This window comes from Hippopotamus amphibius, chromosome X (assembly GCF_030028045.1).
Source record: "Hippopotamus amphibius kiboko isolate mHipAmp2 chromosome X, mHipAmp2.hap2, whole genome shotgun sequence".
Taxonomy (NCBI): Eukaryota; Metazoa; Chordata; class Mammalia; order Artiodactyla; family Hippopotamidae; genus Hippopotamus; species Hippopotamus amphibius.
This window is the reverse complement of record NC_080203.1, coordinates 76823377-76846189: the sequence shown is the minus strand read 5'-3', so window position 1 is coordinate 76846189 and position 22813 is coordinate 76823377. Positions and strand designations below refer to the sequence as shown.

Here is a 22813-nt window from a genome sequence, read left to right as displayed (position 1 = left end):
CAAAGGGATTTTTAGATTTTTCTGTAATGTTCTAAAATTTTAAAGAAAAATATGTTCATGTACTACTTGTGTAACTGCAATTATTAAAAGAGCACACAAATATATATACATAACATGAATATAAATATGTAAAAATATGGTGGTGAAAAAAATCAGGGAAAGGACACAAAATCCTAATGATAGTTGTGTTATGATGGTGGGTTTGTTGGTAATTATTTTATTCTATTTTTCTATTTTTAAAAAGTTGTTTTGTGGCTGTAATGTTAATACAATAAAAATTTTTAAATAAAAAATGAATCCACCTTTATGGTGCTGACATAGTATTATCACACATTAGATGTAGTTCCTAAGAGGCAATGGGATCTGGTATATAGTTAGTGCCAGAAATAACAGCTTAATGTCATTTATGTAAGAAATTTCAATTGTCCTTGGTGACAGCCTCCAAGATTCAATTGGTCAATACAAAACCCCATTCTGCAGCTAATTCATACTGACAGACACACTGAGACCCTATAGTTCCTAAAAACAGAGGGTCCATTGGAATATTTACAAGACTTCCCTTCTTATGCCCAGGCCACCTGACTGGATGTGGGCTTTGAAAGCTGTTCAGACAGAAAATACCTCCTCTGGGGACTTCCCTGGCGGTCCAGTGGTTAAGACTCTGCACTTTCAATGCAGAGGGTGCAGTTTCAATCCCTGGTTGGTGAACTAAGATCCCACATGCCGCAGTGTGGCCAAAAATAAATAAATAAATAAATAAATAAAATAAAACAAAACAAAACAATGACAACAAAAAAACCTCATCTGTGGTGTGGAATTCAGTTCCAAAAGCTGCTTCCTAAGAAAAATCTGGCTTCACCTGCACCCTACCTCCATGGGGATGTGAAGTAAACTTCCATGCAGGCAACAACACTGGTCAGGCTTCTCAATTTTCAAGCCAGAATGTTAACCATGTCACCCAACCACCTGTTCATCTGGCTTCCAAAACATATGGATCCTGCCTCAGTCAACAACAGAGCATACCAACACTTCTGGCCTTCATGAGAGAATAAGTGTAGTCAGACTCTGAGGTCCTGTCAAAAGCCTGGCTGTGAGAAGAGATATTTATGGAATATATTGTAAGAGACATTCTATCCATCCACTCCTTTACGTGGCATTTTAAGTTGCGTCCTCAGATCAACTTAGAGCACCAGAAGGTTACATGCCTGAACCATATTAGCTCAGCCCCTGCAGAAATGCTTTAATGTTATACCCTTGGCTTTTAGCCAGGGCAGTTACAAGAAAGTAATATGAAAATCTCTTCTGTGTACATTATAAAACTGTTACTGAGGACATTGTCCCTTACAGTAAATCCCACACAAGAAATTTCTTATGGAATTTAGTGCCAGCGATGAACCATTATGTAGCTGTTAAAAACTATAATTCTGGAAGACTAAATATGAAAACGTGTTTATGATATGTTCATTGAAAAAAAACACAAAATGGTACATAGAGTCTAATTGCAGCCATGTAAAATTATTTGTATCTGTGGACAAGGACAGAAAGCTATAGGCGAAGATGAAAATTGTATGAGGGCAATGGGGTTACAAATCTTTTACTTTTTTCAAAAAATTTTGTTTGCTGTAGCCCTGTCTTTTCAAGTGAGGGAAAAAAGAATTTAGTGACGAAAATCTTTATCTCTCCTGAGGAATTGCCACGTGTCTTTCTTTCTGATAACAAGAATTGTGTAATTTACTGTGTTTTCCCCATTCCCCTGGGCGGCCCAGAAGATTAATTTAATGTTCAGTCATCGCACATTAGCTGCTTCTTCCTCTACATGCCTCTGATGTTCTACTTCTATAATCTGATGACATTTGTACTGTTTTTTTCTGGTAAAGTGCCTCAAATCCTTTATAGAAAGAGCAAAACATAAAGCATTTCCCCCAGTTTAAAAGTTATACACAAAGAAAATTGGACAAATATAAGAAAGTAAAAAGAAAACCACTGTTAACACTTTTTGGCATTTCTTCCTAATTTTTCTCAATGTATTTTAAACAAAATTATGAGCATATAGCATATAAAATATCACATCTAACTCTTTTCATGTAATTTTAAAATTCAAGCATCTTTTTGTGTATTGGATACACTTCTGGTAATAAGCCTAGTAAATATCGTGCCATTTGAAAGTTGGAATCACAGAGGCCTGCAAGAATGGTTAATGAGAAAGCTCAAAGGTCAGTTCAAAGAGCCAGAAACCTGAGAGATGAAGCTTTGTGGACCTTATTCCTGCAGGGGGCCAGGACAGAAATTGTGTGGGTGTAAAGTGTAAGCTCAGGGCAGTCTAAAGCCAAAAGGGCAATCTGGAGTCTTGTACCCATATCAAATATCACAGAAAATAGGATTTTAGACCTAGGAGAGACTTTAGAGACCACCTAATGCAGTATTTCCAGTTTTCAACTGGAAAAAAAAAAGTCAAAGAGGTGATTAGCTTTTTGTAGGCTCTGGAGTCAAATGGCCTGGATTTGTACCTCTGCTCTACCACTTAATAACTCTGGACCTCAGATAGGTCTCTATACCCTCTCTAAGCCTCATTTTCCCCTGTGAAATGAAAATAGTAATAGCATTTAATTTACATGCTTATTGTGTGGATTAAACCAGATAATCCATGTAAAGCCCTCAGCACAGTGCCTAATACATAATAGAAACTCAATAAATGTTACTTATTAATAGTAGTGTAATTATTATCATTATTCAACTAGTTAGTTGCAGAACTACGACAAGGACTCAGATCCCCTGACTCAATCTAGTGCTCTTTTCACTACATCAGACTGACTTCCAGGGTTTGGAAAGGACTGAAAGCTGCCTCAATCTTAGTAGTGGTGCCAACTCCAATCTACTTGGGGCTAAATCTTAGGACTTTAGTCTGGGGTGTACTTTATGCAAAAGCACGTAGCCTGGTGTCTGGAAATGTAGGCTCTTACGAAATGTTTATTAACTAAAAGGATTTTTAAAAACAACAACAGGGCTGGGAGGGTGTTGTTGGCTTCTAAGAGAAGAACGAGAAATCTTTCACGAAAACACATAAAGAAGGACTTAGGGAAGAGGACTACAAAATCATGTATGTTCCATACACTTCTGTGAAGGCCAGGGACAAGCTGAGATTCCTTGAGCTTTCTCATTGTTGTTTTTGTTAACCCTGGCATCTTTTTCTGTAGTTACTAGCAAAAATCCTATGCAAATGCTAGATGGCGGGGGTGGGGGTGGGGGTTCAAGCCTGGGCAGGGTAAGAAAGAAGTGGGGAAATGTCTATCAATTCAAATGAATAAAGCCGGTTTGGCAGTAGGTTTGGGGGGTGGCACCCAGGTAGAAGACTGGGTGGTGGCGGTGAAAGAGACAAGAGAGCCAAACCCCTTTGACCTTCAAGAGGAAAAATCAAGTGGGCATGGGGAGCCAGTTGAGACCATAAACTCTGGGCTTGCAACTGAGAAAAAGGCCTGAGCCCCCCATATCCTGCCATATTTCTGTTCATGATTTATGACGACAACAGTTTTTGGGGGGCTTGCTGTTGGTTCTCTTTTTTGTCAGTTTTATTGGAGTATAGTTGACTTACAATGGTGTGTTTAATTTCTGCAGTACAGCAAAGTGACTCAGATATATATATATATATTCTTTTTCATATTCTTTTCCATTATGGCTTGTCTTAAGATATTGAACATAGTTCCCTGTGCTATACAGTAGGTCCATGTTGTTTATCCACCCTATATATAATAGTTTGCATCTGTGTTGGTCTTCTTTCATGAACAGCGTCTCTTCTATTTTCCAAGGCCACCTTGCTAACGCTCTCTCTTGACTAATGTATATTTCAACACTGCCACAGTAATAAAGTGCATAACTCTGACCTCTCTAGATGCGTGTTTTAAAGTCTTGGTGTTCTTATCATTCCATCGATCCTTCAGCTCACCCTCCTAAATCATCTGGTCCTATGGTTTATGGCCATTTTTATCTGTCCGGAGTTCCAAGGTATACCTTCATCTTAACAGTAAAGGCTAAATAAGCATTTGTGGATCGATTGCAGAATTTATACTCTAGCTGGGGAGACAATATGCCCTCATGAAATGAAAAGCCATGTAACCACAAGTACAAAATGAAAGAATACAAACTGAGTTCACAGAGGCTCAGGAGATGCAGAGTTGTTAAGTGATCTGTCAGCTTGGGCTAGTTGGAGAAAGTTTCCAAGGGCATGTACGTTTTGAGCTTTGAATTGGAAATTTAAGGTGATGGACAAGAGTTGGTGGAGAGGGGGACCTTTTCAAACAAATGCACAAAAGGAGACAATGCAAGATATAACTCACGCCAGGACAGGTGCCTGCCCCACCCTGCCCTTTCCCTGTCTCAGCAGCTCTTGCGTGACCTGCCACCACACCTGTTTCAGTTAGAAGAGAGCTCCTTGTGACCTAGTGCCCACCAGGCTCCCTCCTCTACCAAATTCGCTACTTGTGCAGCGCTTACTGAGTACTCCAGCCCGTGCTGGAAGATACATAGGCAGTAAATGTTCGCCGGCATTGTGAACAACTATCTCCTATCCCTCTAGTCTGGACCTCAGGTGGTAATACACAGTCTTCCGTTTACCCTCTACGTGATAAATGCATGTTGGAGTAAAAGAAGGCAGGAATATGTAGAATCAAGATGGTTATGTTACCATGAGCAGACTAACAACACTTTGAAGGTCCAGTGTGCTGCAGCCTCTGAAAAACTCCGGGTTGTATGGCTCTACAACCTTGATGGGAGGAAGGCTTGGTCATCACAGAGCATGTATCAAGCAACACTGCCAATGGTATAATGCTAGGCACTAAGCAGATAAATTATAGTCCCTACCCCTAGGAGCTTGCTGTCTAACAGGAAAAATGGGACATGGCCAGGCAGTCAATAAACATGATACATTTATTAAAACATTGTCAAATGTACAAGTGGAATGTCACTTGATTCCCGATCTCATTCATTCGACCAACATTTATTGAATGTCTACTTTTGGCCCCCAGAGATACACAAAATTTGTCTTGCCTTCAAGGTGTTCACTGTTTAGTGGAAGAGCCATACACATAAGCAGATAATTACAGTATATATGGTTTATGCTATATAACATAAGACTGCACAAAATGCTTGTGCATGAAGAAGGTACTAACTGTACCTGAGGGACATCAGGAGGGCTGAATAGCAGTTTTCCAGAGTAAGAGACTTGGGGAAGGGATGATGAGAGGGAAGACATCCCAGGATGCGGAGGGAGAGGTATAAAAGGGTATGTATGGTATTTCCAGGAAATAGTGTGAAACTTGGACTGGTCGGAACCTTACGTGCCCAGTGAAAGAGGAAGCAGGAAAGGTGGCCTGAATCTGAAGAAACTTGTATACGTTGCTAAGGAGTTTGAACTTTATCACATAGGTAATGGGGAAAATGAAAGGAAGTTTTAAGCAGAGAAATGCTATGATCACACAAAAGTGATATCCCAGTTCTCCTGCCTCTTAGCTGTGTGACTTTAGGCAAGTCACTAAATCTTTGAGCATTAGTGTCTTCGTCTGTAAAATGGGGATAACAGGGGTACCTACCTCACAAGGTTGATTTGAGGAGTACAGGAGCTAATGCATGTTAAGCAATCAGCACAGCGCCTGGCACATAATAAGTGCTCCATAAATTTTAGTTGTTGTTACCAGGAGTGTTTCTTAGAAAGGTTACTTTGTTGACAGCACAGAACATAAACCGCGGTTGGGAAAAGATTCATGGTGGGAGGTCTGATTAAGACGCTGCTGCAATTTAGTCCAGCGATAAATAAGATCTTGAACTGGGATTTGGATGTGGGAGGTTAGGGAGATGAAAAGATGAAGGGTAAGTCTCGTTGAGGAGACTGGGTAGATTAGGACAACCATTAACCAAATTCAGAGATAAGAGGACCCAGAGGATGGGGGTGTGGGTGCAGGAACAGATAATGAGTTCTGTTTGGAACCTGTTGAATGAGAAGTGAAGCCGCCGAAGATGGGAACCTGGAGAATATCAATATTTAAGGAGAGGCCAGAAGAGCCAGTGGAGAAAACTGATTGGTCAGCAACCGCACTATCAGTGGGAACTGCATATGGGGGGAGGCGGGGGCGGTGGGGGAGACACTATCATCAGCTAACCATTTGTTTATGTTCCCTAAGCCCTCCGCCCAACTCCTCAACACGAAAACAAGTCTATTTTCCAGTCAGTTCTTTGCTTCTTGCTTCTCGGTTTTCTGCTCCTTGCAGAGACCGCGTTTTTTCCTTTTGCCCTCTTCTGACGGGAAGAGGGAACGGTCTAGCATCTCTCTAAACGCTCACCTAGGCGTTCCCGAATCACAAGGGAGGAGGAGGGAAAGGGAGAAAAGGAGGAAAATGATTTTTAAAGAAAAGAAAAAGTCCGCGACGACCTCTAATAATTAATGTTCCCCCTCTCTTACATCCTGCCACGCCACTCTCCAGCCACCCCGATCGGGCTCCTGGCCGCGAAGTAGGACGGGAGATGTAGTCCTCAAGCCCGCCCAGGGTGGCAAGACTAGAGAACTCGGTTTCCCAACCCGCTCTCCAGGCGCGTGCGCAGATGGCTGCCCCGGCGAGTGGTAAACAGAGACGTCAGGCGGGGGCCGCTGCTTGGAGCAAAACAAAAGGGAAACCCGGGGGGCGGGGGGGCGGGGGGGTTCGATAGGGGCATTGGTGCGGGAACTGGTGAGGCTGGGGCGGCGGGGACGTGGACCCGATTGAGAGTGGGGTGGGAGGGAAGAGGCGGGGGGAGGGGGAGTCAGGGGAGGGGCAAGTGACGCGGGGGAGCGGGGCTTGGGGGAGGGCAGTGATCCGGGTGGAGGAAATTCGGGAGGAGTGTCCGGGGGGCAGCAACTTAAAAGGGGGAGGGAACTGCGGCTAAAGAGACGTTCGGTGATGGGAGCGCGATTTGTGAGGGGATACGGCGCCTCAGGTTTAAAAGAGCAGGAAGCTGAGTGAGAGGTTGGGGAAAAAGTGCCTTCGCTAGGCGGAGGTTACAGGTGGTGTCTCGCAAAGAGCTCCGAGGCTGCAGGCTGTAGTGGAGGAGAGGATCAGAGAACTGTGTGCAAGGGACAGCTTAGGGGCTAGCGTCCAGGGGCGAGGGGGAAGTTTGAGGCTTTCTGAGGACTGGCAGGAATGTGCCTCCTGGCCCTCGGTGCTTCCCCCCTGGGGGGAGGCATCGCGAGGGACTGTGGCAGGCTCCTCTGAACACTGAGCGGCGGAGGTCCAACTCCACGTATGGATCCAGTGAATGAGAATTCAGCCAGAGAGGCTGCCGCGCTTGTAGACCTCGATCCCGACTTCGAACCCCAGAGCCGTCCCCGCTCCTGCACCTGGCCCCTTCCTCGACCGGAGCTCGCTCCCGAGCCGTCCGAGCCGGCCGAGGTGGAGTCAGGTCTGGGAGAGAAGGTACACACGGAAGGGCGCTCGGAGGGGCGCTCCCAACCGACCCTGTTGCCCTCCCGGCTCCCAGACCCGGCAGGGGGCCCCCAGCCCGGGATCCTGGGGGCTGTAACAGGTCCTCGGAAGGGAGGCTCCCGCCGGAATGCCTGGGGAAATCAGTCATATGCAGAACTCATCAGCCAGGCCATTGAAAGCGCCCCCGAGAAGCGACTGACACTCGCCCAGATCTATGAGTGGATGGTCCGCACTGTGCCTTACTTCAAGGACAAGGGTGACAGCAACAGCTCAGCAGGATGGAAGGTAACTATGACCCCCTTACCTCCGTCCCAAAACCCATCTGCTCCTGGTGCCCCCAGTCTCCTTACTTCTACTCAGGGGCCCCTTTTTCATCGCTACCTTCCGTCGTCAATTAGACAAACATTTACTTAGGACACAGTATATGCTACTGGGTGCTTGATGCTGGAGGATCACAGATGAATAAGACACTGTCCTTGCCCTGAAGAAAATTGAATTCTCTGCTCACTGCTCAACACTCCCAGCACTTTGGCTTGGGCTGCCCCAAACACTTATCCCCACAGAGAAGTCTTTATCCTATGTACAGCAGGAACTGTGTGGATTCCCCACAGGAACCTAGCCTTCCCTCCTCCCCCACCTCCCACCCCAACACCTTTTCTCCCATTCCTGTGGGATTACTTGGATTCCCTGCTTGCTTCCCAGTACCTCAGGGTAGAAGTACTGTTCTAGGACTCTGCTACCCAAGAAGATGGAGTGAAGTGGCGAAAGGTAAAAAGAGTGATATCCATGTGGTAAGGTATCTTACACACAGAAAAAAAAGGGGGGGCTGCCTCAGTTTACCCTATATAATGCCAAGAAACTCTCCCTAGTAAGGGGCTATCCAAGTTGTGGTGGGAAGTTTTCATTCACCGTTGAGGAATATTCATGGAAAAAATAGATAGGGCTCTGACTTCAGAACACAAGGTTGGGAGTTCCCTTGGCCTTCCATGAGGAAACTGCGAGGAAAGATCTCGCTAGATGCTCGGAAAGCTTGTCCTGAGAAATATGGGACTCTAAGCACACACTTGGGGAGCTTTAACTCCTATTGACGCCTTGTACCCCCACAGGTGGTGAGATCAGCATGCAAGGAAATACAGAGGGTTGAACGAGCAGAGGGTCTTCTCCTAGGTGTAAGAGATCAAGGGATCGGATCTGCAGTATCCCTAGGGGTTGGGCAGAACAGAAAGCAGGACAGCTGACTGAGACCCTTGGCACTATTTCTGGGTAGACTGCCACGCCACAGTCTCAGCTCATAAAGAGTTCCCCTCCTTGGACCCAGCCTACACAGCTGTTTTTCTTTTCCCTTAGGTTCATTTTCCAGGGTAGAAGAAATAACCATGAGTTGTTAGTTATGCTGTGGGAGTGTAGTCCCTCCTTAGAATTTACACTTATACGGGTTTTTCGTTTAGTTTACAAAGTAATTAAAAATTTTAATTTCATTAATCCTCACAGCAATTCTGAGATTCCACATTTTACATATTAGGAACCTAGGGTATAGAAAGGTTGGGAAACTCGCCAAAATCAATAGAGTGAGAACTTGAACTCACATATAACTATAAATCATGCTCTTTCTGCTAATGCATGATGCCGCGGAATGATGGCAAAGCCAAATCAGGCCAAGTCTGAGAGCTCCAAGGTTCTCACCTCCCACTCCCCACCCCCACCCCCACCCCACTCCAAGGGGGAGACGTCAAGCCTGAGCTGGCTTCCCTGATGATGTGCCAAGGTTACTACCACCCCACCAGGGGGCGGCACTCACTTAGAACAAGAAGGCTTCCTTTAGGTGGCTGAGGGAGCAATTAACAGTCACCCCCTTCCAATAGGTAAGGACCGTAGGCTTCTTGGGAGCCTACCTCTCCAGGTAGGAGGCTGTAAAACGTACTAGTTCCAAGGCCTACAGAAGAGGGGATGAACAAATGGCACTCGTGGGTACTGAGTAGTAGGGAAAGGAATGAGCCTTCTCAGTAGACCCAGATTTAAAGGATGGAAAAGCGAGGGGATGAGGGGGTGGGGGAATCATGGGGCCAGAAGTCACCGTGGTCCTCAGTTACTAAGAGCCGAGGCTGGATGGACAAGTGTGATTCCTTGAAGGAACCAGAAGCATTAACGCAGCCAGAGTAGTTGGAGTGCCATTACTACAGGGTCCCAGGAAAACAAGGAGTTCTTGGGCTAAAGAGCCCTGGAGCCAGAGGCTACTTAAGCATCTGTCCCCAGGCAAAGGGTCTCCTTATCTAGAGCATCAGTCTGAAACACATGTAGTGATTTCTGACTGTCCATAGCCTCAGCCTCCTAGTTGCTCCAAGCCCTTCTGGGCTCCTCCCAAGTTTCTAAACACTAAAGAGCTTCATGTGGGAGGTCAGTTGCCCCTAAGGTTGGAGATCCTATGCACAAATTCTTGAGGAGAAGTGGGGAAAAGGAGGTAGGAAAGAGAAGGGAGGTTCCTGGGAGGCGGGGGTGGGGTGGGGTGGGGGGGGTGGGGGCGGACACAAAAGGATGGTGTAACTAGCCTGCAGCATCCAGTAGAAATAAGCTGCTCTGGGGGCTCAAGAAGCTGCCAATCTCAGCTCCCTGGGCCCCTGGAAAAAAAAACTTATCTCTAGCAGAATATCAGCAGCGAGGGAGGAAGAACACAGCTTCTAATACCCAAGGCACTCAAGAGCTGACGGAACCTCAAGGGGAGATTCACCATCTGTCACCCGAGGGCCACCCACCATTCAGGCAACAAATATTAATTATGTACTGGGAGCTTGGCACTGAGGGGGGCGCTGCTGGGGGCTGCCCACCGGGACAATATGTCCTGGCGTTTACACTTGATAAGACAAATTACTTGAAACTATAAACGACATAATGTAGGCTGGGGAAATTTGTGTGGAACAGATGAAAAACGCTGTACAAGAAATTTGGCTGCAGAAGTCAAGCAACCACTTTAGAAAACAGAGAGGACTCAAGCTCGATTTTGACAAACTAGTAGAATTTTGAGAGGGGAGATCCTTCCCCGGACAAGGAGGGAGGGAGGAATGGGCCTGATATGTTTGAGGCACAGCAAGAAGCCTGGCCTGAATGTGGTTGAGGGTGTGTGTCCAGGAACTGGGGGAAATCAGAAAAAAGGAATCTGCAAATCCTAGAGGGAGCCATACGGAGCCGGGGCCCACGTGCCCTGTGCAGAGTGGAGCATCAGTCATGCTGAGGACCGGCTCAGGACAGGGTGGATTTGTCATGGGCTGCTGTTGCACCACTGTCCTGTAAACTCCACCCAAGCCTGCACTCAAGGAAAGGGGTGGAGCTGTGGAATGCTTTTTCCCACTGGAGCCTAGTTCTTGCTGAACCAGGAGTGCATCTTCCCAACGCCCACAAGCCCCAGACAGTCCCCAGAGACTTATGAGGGGTAGAGCGCTGTGAGCTCTTGTTGGGGTGTGGGGGGGGGGGTGCCCTCTGAGTAGCTCATTGCTAGGGTTGTCTCCCGGGCCCCTGTGCAGAGAGGTCTGCAACAGAGGCCAAGCAGCTTGTCTTCAGGTGGGAACTGTGTGTGGTCTCCTCCCCTGCCGCCACCTCCCACCTTTGCGTGTTTTCCCCCTGGATCCGGCTAGCTTTGCATCTCAAGGAACGCCCCCGCTGCGTCCCAGTGTCTTTTTAGACTGGACTGCCGGCCACTGACCTCCCTTTCCTGTTGCCTCTGCCCTCTCCAGAACTCGATCCGCCACAACCTGTCCCTGCACAGCAAGTTCATCAAGGTTCACAACGAGGCTACCGGCAAGAGCTCTTGGTGGATGCTGAATCCGGAGGGAGGCAAGAGTGGCAAGGCGCCCCGCCGCAGGGCAGCGTCCATGGATAGCAGCAGGCTGCTCCGGGGCCGCAGCAAGGCCCCCAAGAAGAAACCAGCTGTGCTGCCAGCTCCGCCTGAAGGTGCCACTCCCAGGAGCCCTGTTGGCCACTTTGCCAAGTGGTCAGGCAGCCCTTGCTCTCGAAACCGCGAGGAAGCAGATGTGTGGAGCACCTTCCGTCCACGAAGCAGTTCGAATGCTAGCACTGTCAGCACCCGGCCCTCCCCCAGGAGGCCGGAGCCTGAGGTGCTGGCGGAAGAGGAAATGCCAGCCTCAGCCAGCGGTTATGCAGGGGGTGTCCCTCCCACCCTAAAAGAAGATCTGGAGTTGTTAGATGGGCTCAATCTCACATCTTCCCATTCCCTGCTGTCCCGGAGCAGCCTCTCTGGCTTCTCTTTGCAGCATCCTGGGGTTTCGGGCCCCTTACACACCTACAGCACATCCCTCTTCAGCCCAGCAGAGGGGCCCATGTCAGCAGGAGAAGGGTGCTTCTCAAGCTCCCAGTCTCTGGAGGCCCTGCTCACCTCTGACACGCCACCACCTCCTGCTGACGTCCTCATGACCCAGGTAGATCCCATTCTGTCCCAGGCTCCGACACTTCTGTTGCTGGGGGGGATACCTTCCTCCAGTAAGCTAGGCACGGGGGGCGGCCTATGTCCTAAGCCCCTAGAGGCTCCAGGCGCCAGTGGTCTGGTTCCCACCCTTCCAATGATAGCACCAGCACCGCCTCCAGTCATGGCAGGTGCTGCCGTCCCCAAGCCCCTGGGGGCTCCTGTGCTCACACCTCCTGAAGCTCCAAGCCAAGACCGAATGCCTCAGGATCTCGATCTTGATATGTACATGGAAAACCTAGAGTGTGACATGGATAACATCATCAGTGACCTCATGGATGGGGGCGAAGGCCTGGACTTCAACTTTGAGCCAGGTATGACACCCCCTAATCACAGTAGCATCTCACAACCTATACCTGTTCCTAGGTGTCCAGCTAGTCCTGCGATTGAGCAAGGGGGAGATTTAGGACAAGGGGTAGCTGGAGGTTCCCAGGGAATCGGAAGGAGGATGTCATATTAGAGTGGCATAGTTTCCAGGTGGGACCTCCAGGCCCCTCAGCAGCGCTCACCCCTACAACGTAGCATGGGAGAGGTGGGGGAGGGGCTATCTCAGTTTTCCTGGGAGTGGATCTGGATGGTGGAAAGTTGTCATGCCCCAGATGAGCCTCTTACGTTGTCTTCCGTTTTTTCTTCCCACAGATCCCTGAGCCATGGCTGGAAGCTTTATTCCCTGCTTCAAAGATGGAGCCAGGCATGCCCATATCCACTCTTCACCCTTGACCCCTCCCCGGGAATTTGGGACCCTACTTTAGAGCTAGGGTAGGGTCTGCTCACCTGGGTGTTGAGGAAATTAGAAAGATAAAGCTGGGGCGTGGGGAGGGAAAGGGGAGGGGGAAAGGGAGAGGGATAATTCTCACTGTGCCAATTAGGGGGTAAGGCCCCCCCTTCAGGAGCCATCCTCGCCCCCGCCCCCATTCCCACCCCGTAGGTTTTGTAGCAGGGGCGGGCAGTACTGTTGGAAATGTGAAGTCACCAGTGGCCTTACCCCTGCCTTTGGGAGCAGGATTTTTTGTAGAGTCTTATCTGAGCTGGTCCAGGCTGGATTGAGCCTAGGATTTTTATGCAGTGGCCCCTTGGGCCAGTGGTGTGGGATTGGGGGGGTAATGGGGATCTGGAAGGGCCAAGGTCTGAAGCCTGGAGTGGCTCACCAGGCCAAATCACCCTTGGAAGGCTACAGATAACAGAAGGGCTTTTTATAAACTTTTAAAGAAATATAAACACAAATATAGAGATTCTTAACCGTGGCAAGGTGCTAGTGATGGGGAGAATGCTTTTTTCTTTCTGAAGGCTCTGTCATAGTAACCTGATGCAAACACTACAGACATTACACCAGGAAATATGAGGGAAGTAGGGGAGAGAACCCGAGGCCAGCAGAGAGCAGGGGGCAAGGGGAAGAGCTCCCGTGAGGACCAGGTCTGAAACATCGTCCGCCCGGAACTAGCTTGGAGTTTCCCCCAAGGAAAAGCTAAGCCAGGTCTCCTCATTCTGTCACCTTGTGCCTGGGAGTGTGTGATGTTGGGGGCAGCCACACTCTCGTGTGACACCCCCCCCCGCGCCCGCCGTGGGTTAGTGCTATGGTGGGAGAGTGTGTTGAGGACCTGGAATGAGTCTGTGGCCTGGGAAGGGGGTGGGAGGGGGGAGAAGAGAAGGAGGGAAGGATTTAGGGTGGTAAAGTTAGGCACAGAGACCTCCCTGTCCAAGGCCCCAGACAGCTGTCCCTGCCCTTCTTCCCCCTGCCCGACTGCAGGGGTTATGTGGGAGTGTGTGCCGGAACAGGCAGGGGGAGGGGCGGAACAGGGAACGGGGAGCTGGGGAGCTTGGCTGAGGGTCTGGGAAATGAGCAGGGATGGAGGGGAATGGGGATCAGGTTTACTAGCACCTGCTAGCCCCCAGAGCAGCCCCTCCCCCAGTCTCCTTTGCATTGTCCCCTCCCCCACCCCTGCTGTGGGTTCCCATCATTTCCTGTGTCAGCGCCTGGCCTACCCAGATTGTATCATGTGCTAGATTGGAGTGGGGAAGTGTGTCAAATCAATAAATGAATAAATTCAATAAATGCCTATAACCAGCTCTGGTTTCTGCTGCCTCGCTGTTCCCCCGCAGATAACAAAGGGGAGGGTGTAGGGACTGCCCAGAGGCAGACTGGTAGGGGGTGGGGGAATTTCAGTCTGGGACTTGGTGGAGTGTGATGGGGGGAGGGAAGATGCCCATCCGTCACCTAACCCCAGCAGGAGTAGGCGGGCTGTGATAGGCCTCCCAAGGGGAGGTAGTCTGGTTGGAGAAGACCCCACCCCCTACTCTGTCCCTCAAAGGCCCATTGTACTAGACTTCACTGTCTTTCCTCACCCCCACCCATGTGCTTGCTCCTGCCCTCTCCTGCTGCTCCTACCCACCCTGAGAGCCTCCACAATGCCTGGGGCAGATATTGGGAGAAGTCTTTCTCGAAAAAAGGAACCTCACATTAAATGCCAGTAATTTCATACCTAGTATTGCTGCTCTCACTTGGTCACTTCATTTTGCTAGCGATGTTTAGTTTATGCCTCCTGCTGAGAAAGTCTGCTCTGGTCTTAAAGAACGGACCCCTGCGAGTGGACCGCCGTTCACCTGATCATCCTGATGACTTGGACTGGAAAAGGAAAGGGTCAGTAAGTAGATAAAGAGGCCCCTGCAGGGAAGCTTTCTACAGACTAGGGCCAAAGGAAGGACAGAAGAGGTTAGAGGCAAGTCTTGGGCATGGATGTTGGATTTGGAAAGGAAATTCATACCAGAGGGCCAGGGTGGGGGAGCCTTTGGTAGACTGGTGGGGAAAGGAGGTTGCTGGGACAGACCACATTTGGGAAATCTTACTGGACGTTTCACAAGGGATTCAATTGAGACGACTTTCTTGGCTTCTTGGCTTCTAAGCCTTTTCACTTGACTCCTCTCCAAGCTGTCACATTGTGTACGCAAGGCATCTAGGAACCAGGAAAAGGCACCCTCACCTCTGAGAACTGGAGACCTTCCCTACCCATCCTGTTCCTCCCGTCATTCAAATCATCACTTGGAGTAACCAGGCCTAAAGCTAGGCTGAGGAGTGACCTGAAGGTGCCTAAGCTTTGCTCTTTTCAGTGGGAATCAAGACACCAAGACTCCAAGAGCAAAAGGTGAAGGGAAAGACGGGAATGATGTGGTGGGATTAGGGAGGTGTACCAAGGAGATGGCTGACAAGCGGCGAGGAGGGGTGAGTGACACACACACACTCCACCTGGTTTGAGCTAAACATGCCTTCTGAAGTGGACCTAGACCCTATTCCCCTTTTCCTAGGATCCTGCGATCCTGCCTGATGGACTACACCAGCCCCACCCTACGTTCTCCATCACCCAGCTGTGTACTGTACCCTCCATGTTCCTCCTTCCTCCATCATGCTCCTTACCAATTAGCTCGGGTTCTGGGTTCTTCAGGAGGGGCACAAGAGCTCGGTAGGCACTCCCAAGGCGGGTTCCTGTGAATACAGCAGTACACTATCCCCAGCCCCTGTCACCCAGGCTCCACCCTTCCGAAGCCCAAGATTTCAGGACCCTAACACTCAATACTACCTTGAACTGGTGTACCTTCTTTCCTCCCTTCAGATCCATCCCTCGGTCAGGCCGGGGCGGGGGTGGGGGGAGCATAGAATGTGCTAACCTAACCATTGTCATAGATGCAGTGCCCTTTCTTAAGCTGACTAGGGACGGTCCATTTGGATCTGGTTGAGGGGGCCCAGTTTGAAGGACCAGGTTCATAGTCCATCTTTGGGGCCTTGCTCTGTCTCTGGGGAATGCTCCCAAGCCTCTACCTGGTGCCCCACGCTCCACCCTACAAACGTAGCAGGTGCTTCGAGCTGTAAGGAATTTGTTGGCATAGTCTCCAGGGGTCTTCATCAGGAAAAACAACTTCATTGTCCCCGTTTCATCACACAAATCGATGGTGTCTGGAGGGAGGCCGCAGGGTAACTGGGGCAGCTAAGGAAGGGGAGCGAGAGCAAAGGGGGCCAAGGAGCTCTCTTCTTGCCAGCAGGAGGACTTGGGGGCTAGAGATGACTCTACTACTTCTGACCCTTGGCCAGGAGTCCCCTCCCCACACTCCTCACCTGTTTTAGGCAACCCCACTTTATAGCGGGCATAATGCAGCAACCAGAAGACAGAACAATTAGTATTGGCCAGAAACTGCTGATTGTCTGAGAAGAGATGGGAGAGGGCATGTGGCCCTTCCCCAGTTATACCATCCCTGTGATCTCCACTGCCCTCCGACATCCCCAACCCTACACATAGACTCCAGCTCTGTGATACCCCTCACCTCCATGCTTGATAAAGATGAACATCTCACGCTCTTCTCACTCTTTAGAGAGAGTCTCGATCAGTCATGGCAGAAGGAGGGTGTTCTTTGAGGCCTTGGGGGGTCAAGCGGGCCCATAAGGTCGGGGGACCGGAGAGGAAGATGGATTACGTTGGCTGAGGAGGCCCAGGCTGGGCAAACAGGAGAAAGCTATTGGCAGTTGTGGATAACCAACATCCCTAGGAGTGGGACCTGAGGCTGCAGCGGAGGGATTATGAGGTCAGAAGTGGTACGTATGGCAGAAGGTGGAGTAAGAGTAAGCAGAGAAGGACCTGAGTGGGGGTCTATAAAAGATTTGTTGAAAATGGGGGCGACAACAACAACAAAAGAAATGGGGGCAGCACGGTAAATCTAACTCCAAACTGGCCCCTGGAAGGAGCATAGGACACCTGGAGAAAAGTCAGTTTCTGGAACAGCACTGTTTTCTAGTGAATTTGGTGCCACTACCTCCGAGGCATCAGTCCGCGGCTCTGGCTTCTGTTTCCTCCCCTCGGCACCATGCCTCCCACCCTCATTGCACCCCACGTCTCCGTTGCTTCCCACCCCAACAACAGACATCCTTGATGATTGTCAACAGAACTTTTATTTCTCATTCATTTCTGGAACAGTTGAAGGGTAGATGGAAAGGGGGAGGGAGGGAGGGCAGAAGTAATCCTGTGAGGAGGAAGGGCTGGATTGGGGCAGATGAGAAACACGGACAGGGCAAAGGGCCAATTCTCAAGTGGGAGATAGTGAACGAGGGGGCGGTTATAGGGGGCACAAAATTCAAAAGCAGCCGCAGGGGGGCGAGGTGAGCATCATCGGACCAAGGTTGGTTGGACGAGAGCAAGTTAGTACAATTTAGGGCTACAGGACGCTGGGGTTCCATCAGGGTGTCAGGGCTCAGGTTTCAGGGTATAACATGGAGGAGCCCAGTAGGGGCTATGCTGGCTGCAGGGGGAGCCCCCAGGCCCTTCCCCTCCTTTGGGGGGAATCTCACTGACGTGGCAGAGCCGTTCACTGTAGTCTGGCTGCAGACTTTCCGCCAATCCCTTAGACACACCACTCCAGGCCTAAAGACAGATATCTCCAGGTCAGGGATCAATTAGGAGCAGGAAGTAAAAGACCCAGGCTCTGTGCCAAGGGAACTCTCCCAAGATCTGCAACCACTGTGATTACAGAAGGGGACACCCTCACTCCTGGACTCCCAATACCACTGTTCCCATCTGCTTCAAGCAATCTAGGATCAGTTCTTCCAGGTGGCTCTCTGCGTCTAGCCCATCCCCCAACTGGTCGGCCACATCCTGACTGTTAGTGCAGGCCCCCTCCCCTCCCCTCTGCCCCCCATGCTCTGTCTGTCTAGCTGGCAGGCAGTTGGCCCTTGACAGACTGCAGTCTGCCTATGATAGTGTTCTCACCGAAAAGTTCCCGTGGTATTCAGTAACCAGATCCTCTAGGTTCTTGAGGGTAGGAATTCGGGGCATCGTCCTGAGGGGGAAGAAAGCGGGAGCAGGAGCACACTGGTTACCTCTTTTATTACTCTTCTCCCAGTTCTCTCACGTGGAAGGAAGTGATTCTGTGTTTTCTGCGCATGCATCTTCCTTCCATCACCATGCCCACTTGGGTGAGCCCTCATTCCTTGCCGTCCCACCCTCTGCTCCTGGAGACCCTGCAATAACCTTCCTCTACGATTCGCAACCACCCCCACCTCATTTTCCCGGGATTCCGAATTCTCACCGTTCCAGCCAGCAGTACACACAGATGAGGCTCACAATCAATCCCATGGAGACAAGGGGGATCAGCACAGCTTGCAACGCAAACAACGAAGGATTTTCAGAATTCTCAGGATTCTCGGGATTCTCTATCGAAAAGAGGAAAGGAAAAGAGACCTAACATTTGTAGTGCCCCCTACTACGTGCCAACCTTCAGAGCCCCAACTTGGTGCCAGACACTGTGCTAAACGCTATCTGTATACTTAATCCTCGCAACTCCTGAAGGGGATGGGGAGCAATTATTATCTCCATTTTACAGATGAGGAAACAGAATCAAAGAGGTGAGTGATGTGCCCAAGGTCAAAGAGGTAGGAAGCGGCAGAGGCAGGTTTAAACCCTAGATTTGCCTGGTTCCAAAGCCATCTTTACCATGCAGGCTTTCTGGGAATGCTGCAGGGAAATCTCATACATTCTGTGTAAGATTTGAGTATCCCCTCAGTCTCCTTCTCAATCCACCCCCCTACTCTATAAAACGCACCGATCCAACCCTACACAGAAAAATCCTGCTTCTTGTGGGCTGGAGTTGAACAGTGAGGGGAGATGCACCAGCAAGTTTCGGGTCTTAAGGGTAGGGAGGTAGGGCAAAAGACAGTGGTGCTACAAAGGTTCATGGGTTTATGGGGTGGGGTGATGCATTAGGCCCATTTTACCCTTTGAAGTATTGCTGCCCCAGTGGATTGGGTAGCTCCAGTCACTCCAGTGTTGAGCGCTTCCACAGAGTGGGTTATAGCGGCTTCGAACACGGAACGTGTAGAGTTTCTGCGCATCCACGCTAGGCAGAGAGAAGCTATGTCTGTGGTCCACGGATTGTTCCTTGAGGAGAAACAGGGTGAGGGAAAGATGGGTGTCCATAAAAAGAGGGAGAATGAAAACTGCTTCCCCACACCCCCACCCCATGTCATCTTCTGGTTCTTTCCAGTTTCTCCTCCCCTCTTGACTACTCAAGCCACACTGCTCCCTTCGCTGACTAGAATTTAATGCCTCCTTAAAGGCTTGCTTTTGTTTACTTGCCTTTCTGGTATTGGGAAGAGTATGGGTAGGGAAACCTTAAGGACAACTCACTGGTGATGAGAGGGAAAGGAGTCGGGGAGGAGGGAAGGTGGGCAGGGGAACTGGGAGGCACAGAACAGGAGCTGGGGATCAGGCCTTCCTATTGGCTCATTGAATCCTTTACCTCCACTTGCCCAGCCTGAGCTGCTGTTCCCACTCACTCACAGTCCAGCTGTGGTCCCGGTCACTCCGGTACTGCACCAGGTGCTCCAAACAATGGTCCAAGTATCTGTTGCTCCAGCTCAGTTCTAGCTGGAATTCACTCAGGTTGCGAAGTGTCAGATTTTCCGGAGCCCAGGGGATCACTGGAGATATGTGTGCGTGTGTGGTCATTTCCCTGGCCTAGACAAGTCAGGATCCTGAAGGTCGTGCGCCTGAGCCCTCCTCCCTTCCCCGTTCTAGCCCTCACCTCCTCTTTTCTGCCCAAGTACCCTTATGGTGAAAGAACACTACTTTATACACTCCAGTACCCCACAATATCCTTTGACCCTCCTTTGTAAATTACCCAGATCCTGCAGTTTTAGCAACTGTTCAGGCTGCCTCCTATGTTCCTGTGGGTCCTGGAGCTGGACAACAAATGTTTGGTAGAGACGGATCTCCTTTTTTCCAAACCAACAGCCAGAAGTGATCCCTTCAGAGAATAGATAGTGGCCACACTCCTGGAGTTTATCATCATCATTAAAGTTCTTGTACCTAGAGAAAGATTTCAAGGAAGAATAACAGTGAGGTAAACTTGGGTACTCCAGATTTCCACAGCCCAGCCTCAGTTCCTCTGAACTGCCTTATGACTTACCCCACGAGAAAACAGTGGGGAGCCGGAGATGCTCTTGGTCCTCACTTTCTTGGTCCCCACGCAGTCTCTCACATCTAGCCCACCTCCTCTTCCTCCCCCGTGCTAACCCCTCTCCCCTTCTCATACCCATAGTGCAGAGTCAGGTTGGTGGGCTGGGGCTCAGAGCTGCTGTTCCAAGTGCAATTCATGTACTCGACATTGAACACAAAACACTGAACCTTTGGGAGGGGCAGAGTGGACACATTGAGGGTCCCAGGGGGTGTAGAGGTCAGGAAGAAGTCTAGGTTAGGGAGAAAATGAAGTGGGGGAGGGGAAGAGAAGACACGATGGTCAGAAGCAGCAGCAGCGTGAGGCAGGGAACCCTTCCTCTGCCCTCCCCACAGTACTCTTAAATTCTGCCCGCATCCTTCTAACGTCCAGTGGCAGGTTCCAGAATTTTGTACGACCCCGTCCCACAGCTTCCCTTCTCACCAACCTGCTCCAGTCGCGGGTTTCCCACCAGCTGTGATGTCTTCATTCCCATTGGGCGTGAGGACATTTGGGTTCAGCCCCACCCCCAGCAGAGGCAGCTGGAGGAATAAGAGGGATCTGAGCGGCAATGGTGGCTTCAACATGGCGCTTACTCTTCGTTCCCTGGGTGTAGACTGTGTCAGGAACCTGGGCCCCTTACCCACTACCCCTCCCCACCCACACATTTCCTTCTGTCATAACTTCCGGTGGAAAGAACCTTAGAAACCAGGGCTTTACAGAGGGTGTGGTGAATGTGTGCTATGACACAGGCTAACTCCTCTGGGAGATTAGGTGTTAATCTAATCTGTAGGAGTAACACCACCACTGTAATGTGGTGTTAAGTAGAGAGTAACTCTGGGTATCCAATATCGTCACAGTCTCAAGAATCCTCTGACTACCTAGGTCCTGGGAAGGATCTATTCCCCACCACCACCGTTCCCAACCACCTTCTCATCTAAAGTATCTTATCCCCAATAGTGGAGGGTCTGAACCTCCCCCCACCCTATGCTATGCTCCTGAAACTGCTATCAAAGCTCTACTGTCTTGGCTGGATGCAAAATGCAGTCTTGGCTCCCGTGGGCACATCTATAGCTATCTTTCCTCTGACCTAATCCAAACCAGAATATCCACCCTTAGCTCTTGCGGGAGCTGGGTCCCAAGTAAATTCTGGAAATGAAGGAACAACAGAACTAGCTTCAAACTCCTCATCGTCCCCTGAATCTGCTTCTCTTCCTGTGTTCCATATCTTAGTTAATGGTATCATCACCCTTTCAGTCACCCAGACTTGAAACCTCAACGTCATCTTCAATTCCTCCGTCTCTCTCACCCTGAGAATCCAATCAGCTCTACTTTTGTCATGTTTCTCCCAGCTGTGTCCTCCTTTCCATGACCACAGCCACTGTGCTAAATCAGCCTTTCATTCCCTCTAGTTATGATTAGTACTAGAACGCACTAACTGGCCTCCCTTTCTAAAGACCCCCTGCTCTCTAATCCATTCTTCATTCTGTTGCCAGATGTACCTTTCCCCAAACACAGAGCTGACTGGAGACACTATTTACATAAATAGTTTATTTAGTAAACATCTACTGAGCCTTTAATATGTGCCAGGCCCGGTGCTTATGTTCTAAGCCACCCTAATTTTCCATGGGTTTAAATTCCTAGGAGTAGGCTCAGATGTTACCTCCTCCAATACGTCTTCCCCTCCCCCATCAGAATTCATTTGTCTTCCCATTGTGATTCAACAGCATTTTCTTATTGTTACTGTTGTTATTTGCTAGTTTTACTGTTTTTCATTTATCGTTATTTGTTACTTTTATTCCAGCACTCTGTCTTTTCTCTAAAAGGCAATACCATCATAGAAAGAATATCAAGAGTCAAGAAAAGTATATCACTTATATGTTAAATCTGAAAAAAATATAACAAGGAATTCCCTGGTTGTTCAGTGGTTAGAGCTCCGTGCTTCCACTGCAGGGGGCACGGGTTTGATCCTTGGTCAGGGAACTGGGGAACTAAGATCCCCCAAGCCACGCTGCCAAATAAAAAAAAATGTAAAAAATACAACAAACTCGTGAATATAACAAAAGTGAAGCAGATTCACCCATATACAGAACAAACTAGGGATTATCAGTGGGGAGAGGGAAGGGGGGGCAATATAGGGATGGGGACTAAGGTACAAACTATTATGTATAAAATGAGCTACAAGGATATATTGTACAACATGGGGAATATAGCCAATATTGTATAATAACTATAAATGGAGTATAAAAAATTGTCAATCACTATGTTGTACATCTGTAACTTATATAACATTGTACATGAAATATACTTCAATTTTAAAAAGCAGGAAAAAAAGAATAGCAATGAGATGATACACTTCTTTAAAAAGAGAGACAGTCAAGAAAAAATCCTGGTCTCAGCTCTGTTACACAGAAGCCATATAATATAGGGCAAGCAAACTTCCACTCTGAAAATCAGCTTCCTCATCCACAAAATGGAGACAATAATAATCTCTAATTTACTGGGGTTTTTGCTTGTTTGTTTTTTGTGGGTCTTTTTTTTTTTTTTCTTTTTTCCGGATTAAAGGAGACAATGTCTGAAAAGCATCTGACACTTAGTAGGTGCCTCTTTCTACAGCAAGGATTCTTAACCTGGAGTTCATGGACCCTCAGGGAATATGTGGGTGAACTTCAGAAGGGGGTCTAAGAATCTCCCTGGAAAGTATCTAACATTTTGTATATCTCTACGTGCATTTTTCTGGGAAGAAGGGCCATAGCGTCCATCAGCATTTTAAAGGGATTGTGAAGCAGAAGAGGTTAAGAACCTCAGTGCTAGACCATAAAGACCTTGAGGGATTAGAGCCGACCTTTCAGGGTTAATAGGTGCTTTCTTATGCATATACAGTTTCTAATCCTCGCAACAGTCCCCTGAAGGAGGCGTTAGTACA

At 49.0% G+C, this 22813-nt stretch overlaps 3 protein-coding genes across 4 annotated transcripts; 1 reads left to right on the top strand and 2 right to left on the bottom strand.

The window, feature by feature from the left end:
- Positions 1-6801: 6801 nt before the first annotated feature.
- On the top strand, positions 6802-13977 carry FOXO4 (forkhead box O4). Its single transcript, XM_057719092.1, has 3 exons — positions 6802-7730; positions 11171-12230; positions 12556-13977. The coding sequence occupies exons 1-3, from the start codon at positions 7266-7268 to the stop codon at positions 12561-12563; spliced, it is 1533 nt and encodes a 510-aa protein (XP_057575075.1). The 5' UTR covers positions 6802-7265; the 3' UTR covers positions 12564-13977.
- A 544-nt stretch (positions 13978-14521) lies between these two features.
- On the bottom strand, positions 14522-16252 carry CXHXorf65 (chromosome X CXorf65 homolog). The gene is made up of 6 exons (XM_057717453.1): positions 16228-16252; positions 16022-16108; positions 15728-15862; positions 15326-15394; positions 14761-14867; positions 14522-14539 (listed from the first exon to the last, which is right to left on the bottom strand). Exons 1-6 carry the CDS (start codon positions 16250-16252, stop codon positions 14522-14524), a joined length of 441 nt encoding a protein of 146 aa, XP_057573436.1.
- Positions 16253-16885: 633 nt separating this feature from the next.
- Positions 16886-20490, bottom strand: IL2RG (interleukin 2 receptor subunit gamma). 2 transcript variants are annotated; one of them, XM_057718637.1, is made up of 8 exons: positions 20336-20490; positions 19987-20140; positions 19573-19760; positions 19233-19372; positions 18668-18830; positions 17983-18106; positions 17664-17733; positions 16886-17318 (listed from the first exon to the last, which is right to left on the bottom strand). In XM_057718637.1, exons 1-8 carry the CDS (start codon positions 20472-20474, stop codon positions 17142-17144), a joined length of 1155 nt encoding a protein of 384 aa, XP_057574620.1. In that variant the 5' UTR covers positions 20475-20490; the 3' UTR covers positions 16886-17141. The 2 variants fall into 2 exon arrangements, with proteins under 2 accessions (XP_057574620.1, XP_057574621.1); XM_057718638.1 differs by having other exon boundaries at positions 20332-20383.
- Positions 20491-22813: the final 2323 nt, after the last annotated feature.